This window comes from Babylonia areolata, chromosome 30 (assembly GCF_041734735.1).
Source record: "Babylonia areolata isolate BAREFJ2019XMU chromosome 30, ASM4173473v1, whole genome shotgun sequence".
Classification (NCBI taxonomy): domain Eukaryota; kingdom Metazoa; phylum Mollusca; class Gastropoda; order Neogastropoda; family Buccinidae; genus Babylonia; species Babylonia areolata.
Genome location: NC_134905.1, coordinates 27,215,622 through 27,224,213, shown reverse-complemented (window position 1 = coordinate 27,224,213; position 8,592 = coordinate 27,215,622). Strand labels below are relative to the sequence as shown.

General features: G+C 44.6%; 1 protein-coding gene across 4 annotated transcripts; it reads left to right on the top strand.

The window, feature by feature from the left end:
* The first annotated feature begins 2,656 nt into the window (after positions 1-2,656).
* Positions 2,657-8,204, top strand: LOC143275600 (short-chain collagen C4-like). 4 transcript variants are annotated; one of them, XM_076579823.1, is made up of 5 exons: positions 2,657-2,737; positions 3,494-3,619; positions 4,506-4,589; positions 6,206-6,318; positions 7,466-8,204. In XM_076579823.1, exons 1-5 carry the CDS (start codon positions 2,689-2,691, stop codon positions 7,820-7,822), a joined length of 729 nt encoding a protein of 242 aa, XP_076435938.1. In that variant the 5' UTR covers positions 2,657-2,688; the 3' UTR covers positions 7,823-8,204. The 4 variants fall into 4 exon arrangements, with proteins under 4 accessions (XP_076435938.1, XP_076435939.1, XP_076435940.1 ...); XM_076579824.1 differs by having other exon boundaries at positions 2,719-2,767; positions 7,466-8,203; XM_076579825.1 differs by lacking the exon at positions 2,657-2,737 and adding an exon at positions 2,791-2,854 and having other exon boundaries at positions 7,466-8,203.
* The last annotated feature ends 388 nt before the right edge of the window (positions 8,205-8,592 follow it).

The window sequence follows — 8,592 nt, the reverse complement described above, 5'->3', positions numbered from 1 at the left end:
CCTTACACCTGTACATCACAGGGCTACCAGCTGTCATCACGTCACTCTCTCTCTCTCTCTCGGAGATGCACGTGCTGGGAAGGGGATCGACCAATCAGAATCCCTCGCGATCAGCGCTCCGTTGGTCTCTTCAGAGGTCTTCCTTTCTGAACGCCCCAACCCCCCCACTCAACCCCCCCCCCCCCACATCACACCCCCCCCCCCACATCACCCCCCCCCCCACCAAGCCACCCAACCCCCAACAAAAAAACAACAAACAAACAACAACAACAACAAAACCAACAAAAAAAAAAACCCCACAAAAAATCAAAACAAAAAAAAAAAAAAAAAAGAAAAAGAAAGAAAGAAAACCTGCCTCTCCCTTTCACGACCTCGTCACAACGTTGAGACACAGAGCAACCTTCCCCATCACCACTATCACTCCCCTACACCCTTCTCTTTTCAGACTTCCACTCTTACCCCTTGGCAGTTGTCAGCTTATGTCTCTGCCCAACAGATATTTTCTTCTGGTGCTCATGTCGCGATCTGATCAGAGACAAAGGTTGCTCCACAAGAGCATTACTGCTAGGGATGGTATTTAATATTAAAAAAAAGACAAAAAAGGCCGCAGTCAGCTCATGGCGTTGCGAATCTTTATAGGGACTGCTGGTACACAAGGTACACAAGGACTGATGACACAAGGTACACAAGGACTGCTATTACACAAAGTACACAAGGACTGCTGTTACACAAAGTACACAAGGACTGCTGGTACACAAGGTACACAAGGACTGCTGGTACACAAGGTACACAAGGACTGATGTTACACAAAGTACACAAGGACTGCTGGTACACAAAGTACACAAGGACTGCTGGTACACAAAGTACACAAGGACTGCTGGTACACAAGGTACACAAGGACTGCTGTTACACAAAGTACACAAGGACTGCTGGTACACAAAGTACACAAGGTACACAAGGACTGATGACACAAGGTACACAAGGACTGCTGGTACACAAGGTACACAAGGACTGCTGTTACACAAAGTACACAAGGACTGCTGGTACACAAGGTACACAAGGTACACAAGGACTGCTGTTACACAAAGTACACAAGGACTGATGGTTCACAAGGTACACAAGGTACACAAGGACTGCTGGTACACAAGGTACACAAGGACTGCTGGTACACAAGGTACACAAGGACTGCTGTTACACAAAGTACACAAGGACTGCTGGTACACAAAGTACACAAGGTACACAAGGACTGCTGGTACACAAGGTACACAAGGACTGCTGGTATACAAGGTACACAAGGTACACAAGGACTGATGACACATAAGGTACACAAGGACTGCTGGTACACAAGGTACACAAGGACTGATGACACATAAGGTACACAAGGACTGCTGGTACACAAGGTACACAAGGACTGATGACACAAGGTACACAATAACTGCTGGTTCACAAGGTACACAAGGACTGATGACACAAGGTACACAAGGACTGCTGGTACACAAGGTACACAAGGACTGATGACACAAGGTACACAATAACTGCTGGTTCACAAGGTACACAAGGACTGATGACACAAGGTACACAAGGACTGCTGGTACAGAAGGTACACAAGGACTGATGACACAAGGTACACAATAACTGCTGGTTCACAAGGTACACAAGGACTGATGACACAAGGCACACAAGGACTGCTGGTACACAAGGTACACAAGGACTGATGACACAAGGTGCACAAGGACTGCTGGTACACAAGGTACACAATAACTGCTGATTCACAAGGTACCCCCTGCCCATCCACACCCCACCCCACCCCACCCCCATCCCCACCTCCAGCCCCAAACCAACTACGCAACCAGCCAAAAGAAATAGCATAACAATAAATAAAACAGAAACCGTGCAGTGTGAGTGGCTAGTGGCAAACTCTGTATTTGTATAGGTCTCCCGCTTTCCACGAGCTTTCGATTTCGTCTGAAGATCTCCATCAGGTAAAGTGCTAAATAAACAAAGAAAAGACTGTCACAGACGGAACACTCACTGGATGAGGATGAGAAACTTCTGTGTGTGTGTGTGTGTGTGTGTGTGTGTCTGTGAGGGGGGAGGGGGTGCATAGAAAAGAAATCCGGCGGACAGAGTGGTGGTTGGGCAGGGGGCGGGGGGGGGGGGGGGGGGGGGGGGGTGGCGGGGGGGTTGCGTATTCAACACACCTGTTGGGTGAGAGCTTTTTTTATATTTTTTTTACCCAGGATTTTTATTGCCTCATCAACAATTCTAAGTGATGGCTTGTCGTCATTGACCAAACTATTGATCTCACCAAGACCTCTCGCTGCGTCGTCACTTGGATGTGGTCCACCCCCCTGGCAGGTAATTTGACTTCTCAAATAACTCCTCAAGGTGTCGTCGTCATGAGTCGGAAGACCCGGGGAAAGGCTCTGTCTGTCCATGCCGACCGTGCACAGTCAGTGTTTTTAAAATCAATTAGTCCGCACGACAACCTGATCAGTGTCCGATTTACGTTCTCCAGGTCTCGTTCCTTGACGTCTGACGCAGCTTTCCACCGTCACATGTTGGCTGACGTGTCTTTCAACCCACCCACCCCCGCCCCCCCCCCCCCTCCCCTCCCCCCAACCCCTCAAAGCTGTTACCATTACATACCGTTCGTTAGAAGTTCCGCCCAACACGTTTAATTTGACCATGAGGTTTACTGCTAAATTTACTCCGTTTCAGAACCTTACCATGGAAGGTATATATGTGCCGAGCAGATGGTCTTGAGGTTCATATGAATTTCATGTTGTCTGAAGTGGTATACTTGGCCAAACTATTCTCTTTTTTTTCTTCATATGGACTGATAGCAAGTACTGTAAGGAATATGAACTCTCTTTATTTTAAATGAAAAGAAGAGGAAGAAGAAGATGACAGTGATCATGACGATGAATATTTTGGACTTTTAGGGCTTCAATACGTAATTTTGTTTCAACTCATTATAACATTGTTTGTCGAATTGTGATATATTTTATACTAGTAGTTACAATGTTGTCATTCAGCAAGTTGGTGACTTTCTCAATTTCTTTTTGTGCATTAAAGAAATGTTTTTTAACGATCACACCTCGATTTGAATATGCATCATTCAGCTGCACCAACTGCATGCACTTCTCATCCAACAAAGGGAAATTAAAAATAGTTACTGTGATTAGATAAATTCATTCATTCATTCATTCATTCATTCATTCATCTTCTTGTTCTCGTTCTTGTTGTTGTTCTTCTTCTTCTGCTCGTTATTACTATTATCATATTATTATTATTATTATTATTATTATTATTATTATTATTATTATTATCCGATTATTATCATCATCATCTTTATTATTATTATTGTTGTTGTTGTTAATCAAACATCGCTTTTTAATTAACTCATTTGATAACTTACATTTATTTGATTCCTCCTGATTTAAAGGACTTTAGGCTGATGGCTAGCAGAAGTGACCTTTTTGTTGGTCAGAAGACAAGATGGCCCTGGCTGTGGTTCTCGGCGCACTGCTCGTGGTGTCAGTGGTGGTGACAGACAAGGGGGTGGGTGCTCTTACCTTGAATTTTGACCTGAAGGATCCCAGGGGGCCAGGTGAAGGTAGGAGTGGATTTTGATGATGTCATTACTGTTGGTTTTGTGTGTGTGTGTGTGTGTGTGTGTGTGTGTGTGTGTGTGTGTGTGTGTGTGTGTATGTCGGTGAGTAAAGGGTGGAGATTCTTCCGATCTCCCAGGTCAACATATGTGCAGACGTGCTCGTGCCTGAACCCCCTTCGTGTGTATACCCACGCAGAAGATCAAACACGCACGTTAAAGATCCTGTAATCCATGTCAGCGTTCGGTGGGTGATGGAAACAAGAACATACCCAGCATGCACACCACCGAAAATGGAGTATGGCTGCTATCGTGGCGGGGTAAATAATCAAAACGGTCATACACGTAAAATGTAAAATGTTACATGTCTGTCTGAGTGCGTATGTGTGTGTCCTTGAATTTGATTGCATGACACAGGAAACGAATGATGAGTGCCCAGTGGCAGCCGTCAGTCGGCAAAAACCAGTGGCACCGTGTTTGAAAATAGCTTAGAGCATTGTATCCGACCGAGTGCAGGCGCTATATAAGTATCCATAACATATGATATAATACTTTTAACATGATCACGCTTGCCGCTTTGAGCAGTATACCTATTTGTGCTGGAAATCGCACGAGAGAAAAGTCGTATGCAGTTTCTTCTTCTTCTTCCTGTGTGTGTGTGTGTGTGTGTGTGTGTGTGTGGATGTGTGTGTGTGTGTGTGTGTGTGTGTGTGTGTGGATGTGTGTGTGTGTGTGTGTGTGTGTGTGTGGATGTGTGTGTGTGTGTGTGTGTGTGTGTGTGTGTGTGTGGATCTGTGTGTGTGTGTGTGTGTGGATGTGTGTGTGTGTGTGTGTGTGTGTGTGTGTGGATGTGTGTGTGTGTGTGTGTGTGTGTGTGGATGTGTGTGTGCAGCTTCACCAGGAGGCAGAGAAGCATCGACATACATCAGATGGGGCAACAACAAATGTCCAGAGGGTGCTGAAATGGTTTACACAGGTACGTCATTTACAGACGCCCCCCCCCCCCCCCCTTTCTCTCCCCCCCCCCTCCCAGCACCACCAAACAAAAATAATATCTGTTGTCTTCTGGTTGACTGCAGACAAAATCAGGCAATAACTGTTTTCATTGAATCAACCCCATCAAACAAACATGATATATATCGTCTTCTGATTGACTGCAGACAAAATCAGGCAATAACTGTTTTCATTGAATCAACCCCATCAAACACGATATATATTGTCTTCTGGTTCACATCAGACAAAATCAGGCAATAACTGTTTTCATTGAATCAACCCCATCAAACAAACATAAACACTCAAAAAAAACAGTTTTGATCAATTTTTTTAACCATTAAAACTGTCTTTGGGATAAAGCTCTTATTTGCTCATGTTGATCCTAAGTACCTCCAAAGGAAAGGTTGATCTGCACAGCAAGCGACAGCTGTTTTGTACTCGGGAATGCTCATCGAGATTGCCACCCGCTCTTGACTGCGAATTACAGAGAAAACACACAAGCAAGGAGAAATTACCAATTGCTCGGCAGGTTTTTGGGTTTGTTTTTTTGTTGTTTTTTTTTTTTAACAAAAAGGAAAATGTCTTTCGGTAACCAGCTTGAGCAGAACACGGCAAGAAAAGCCAGGCAAACAGATAAAACAAACGTTGTATAATTGTCTTAAAACCTACACTTTAAAATGACAAGACACGGCCTATGGGGGCCAGTTGAAAGGGATAAAAAAAAAAATCCTCAGGGGACTAAAATAGAATCTTGGTCAATCCCAAGTTTTTTTGTTTGTTTTTAAACTGGACAGCGCATGAAAATACAGACATATGGGCCTGGATTTAATATTTATTCTATCATCGCATAACTTGCTTCATCCACTGAGCCCAACAGGTCATGTTGTGGCGTCCAGTATTTAAAAACTTGGGATTGACCAAGATTTATATATATATATATATATATATATATATATATATATATATATATATATATATATATATATATATATTCAATTCTTTTTCTTTCTCTTCTTTTTTCTGAAGCTTTTAAACGACGAGATATAAGTGTAACAAATCAGAACTTGAACAAACTGCCTGTTGTCAGCAGATGTGGGACGGGACGTTACTCAAAACATTATACGTCCTCGTCATTTTCACTGTTTGATGTGAGTTTTCAGTTTCAGTTTCAGTTTCTCAATGAGGCGTCACTACGTTTGGACAAATCCATATACGCCAAACCACAATTGCTAGGCAGATGCCTGACCAGCAGTTTAACTCAACCAGCTTGTCATTCCTAATGCATGTTTATATATTTGTGTTCCTGTCAGAATGGATTTCTTCCACAGGGATTTGCGAGAGGACAACACTCTCGTTGCCATGGGTTCTTTTTTCAATGCGCCAAGTGCGTGCTGCAAACGGAACTTCGGTTTATCGTCTCATCCGAAAGACTAGACGTTCAGTTTGAATTTCCAGTCAGACTTGGGAGAAAGGGTGAGAGCGGGATTCGAACCCACACCCTCACGGACTCTCTGTATTGGCAGCTCAGCGTCTTAACCATTCTGCCCCTTTCCTCCTGAAAGTTCTGTGACTGACAGGATGTGGGTGACGTGTTCCCAGGTCAGGTGGGGGGAGGGAGTTTCGACAGCAGCGGGGCAGCCTCCAACATGCTGTGTCTTCCCTCGGAAACCGGCTACCCTGAACACGCCAACAACACCGTGCAGGTGGCACAGGTGAGTGGGGAGCTTGCTTCGTCTGTCTGTCTGTATCTCTCTGTCCTGTCTGTCTGTCTGTCTGTATCTCTCTGTCCTGTCTGTCTGTCTGTCTCTATCTGTCCTGTCTGTTTGTGTGTGTCTCTGTCCTGTCTGTCTGTATCTCTGTCCTGTCTGTCTGCATCTCTGTCTCTGTCTGTATCTCTGTCCTGTCTGTTTGCACCTATCTCTCCTGTCTCTCTGTCCGCATCTCTGTCTCTGTCATCTCTGTCCTGTCTGTCTGTGCATCTCTGTCCTCTCTGTATCTCTGTCCAGTCTGTCTGTATCTCTGTCCTGTCTGTTTGTGTGTATCTCTGTCCTGTCTGTATCTATATGTACTGTCTGTCTCTCTGTCTCTATCATGTATGTCTGTCTGTATCTGTCTGTCCTGTCTGTCTGTATCTGTCTGTCCTGTCTGTCTGTCTCTCTGTCCTGTCTGTCTGTCTGTATCTGTCTGTCCTGTCTGTTTGTGTGTACCTCTCTCCTGTTTGTGTGTATCTCTGTCCTGTCTGTTTGTCTGTATCTCTGTCCTGTCTGTTTGTGTGTATCTCTGTCCTGTCTGTATCTATATGTACTGTCTGTCTCTCTGTCTCTATCATGTATGTCTGTCTGTATCTGTCTGTCCTGTCTGTCTGTCTCTCTGTCCTGTCTGTTTGTGTGTACCTCTCTCCTGTTTGTGTGTATCTCTGTCCTGTCTGTCCGTCTGTATCTGACTCTGTCCTTGTATCTGTGTGTGTGTGTGTGTGTGTGTGTGTGTGTGTGTGTGTGTGTGTGTGTGTGTGTATCTGTCTCTGTCTGTCTGTCTGTCTGTCTGTCTGTCTCTGTCTCTCTCTCTCTCTCTCTTTCTCTTTCTCTAACCCTAATGTTAGAGTCTTCGCTTGATGTTGACGTATGTTTTAAAAGACGAATATACACACACTAGAAGAAGTTGTCCTCGGTTTTGAGTGTGTGTGTGTGTGTGTGTGTGTGTGTGTGTGTGTGTGTTTATCTTTGGCGCCCTGTTGTGATGACATGATGGCACGGCGGAGGCTGTGACTGAAACGTGGCCACCGCCGCACGCACTTGCTTGTTTGTTTGTTTGGGTTGTTTATAATTCTCTTTCCCTTCCTCCCTCCCTCCCTTCCAACAGATCTACCACGTGGAGTACTCCATCTTCCCAGACCCCCGGGACAATCTGCACGTGGTGTGCGCCGTGTGCCGAGTCCGCCGTGCCACCACCCTCATGATCCCCGCCTCAGTGCACTGCCCCTGCCACTCGGGCTGGCGAAGGGAGTACACGGGTTACATCATGGCCAACCTGCCTTTGAAAGGACGCAGCGGCGTTCAGTTTATCTGTGTGGACAAATCCCTGGGTGGAGAGAGACGGCCGGCAGCTCACCACGACCAGTACGGAATTCTCTACCACACTGTCACCAACTGTCGTCACGGTCTGCCCTGCGCCAAGTACCCCGCCAAAACCACGGGCTGCGTCGTTTGTTCCAAGTAAAGTTTGGTCACGGCGAAAGATACTGTTGTCATGAATAATGACAAGTCAGGGAAAAGACAGTTTCCACTATGCGAAGGGAACTTGAAGAAAGAGAGACAGGTGAAAAAGATAGAAAGAAAGGAGAATACAGAAGTGGGGGAAAGAGAGAGGACAATAAAAGATAGAAAGAAAGGAGAATACGCAAGTGGGGAAAAGAGAGAGGACAAAAAAAGATAGAACGAAAGGAGAATGCAGAAGTGGGGGAAAGAGAGAGGACAATAAAAGATAGAACGAAAGGAGAATACAGAAGTGGGGAAAAGAGAGAGGACAATAAAAGATAGAACGAAAGGAGAATGCAGAAGTGGGGGAAAGAGAGAGGACAATAAAAGATAGAAAGAAACGCATCAAACAGACTCGGAGACATGACATATAATGTAGAGAATATGTTAGAAAGAGAGAGAGAGAGAGAGAGAGAGAGAGAGAGAGAGAGAGAGACGCATATGATTACTTCATTAAGGCCACCGCCCCATATGAATGTTCAACTGTTTAAACTATAGAAATTAGGACAATACTATTTCTCATAACTTAAAGCACATTGCGAGATCTCTTATAACACCGTCATCAGGTGATACCAATAAACAAAAATTAAGCAAACAAGGGCGTTCACAATATTTCTTTGAAATAAATTTTACACGAATATTATGCAAAACAAGACACTTCAGAACAAAATGAACATCTTCAGCTGACTCCTTGCACAAAGGACACAGCTTTTCTGAATGATTAACATTTTT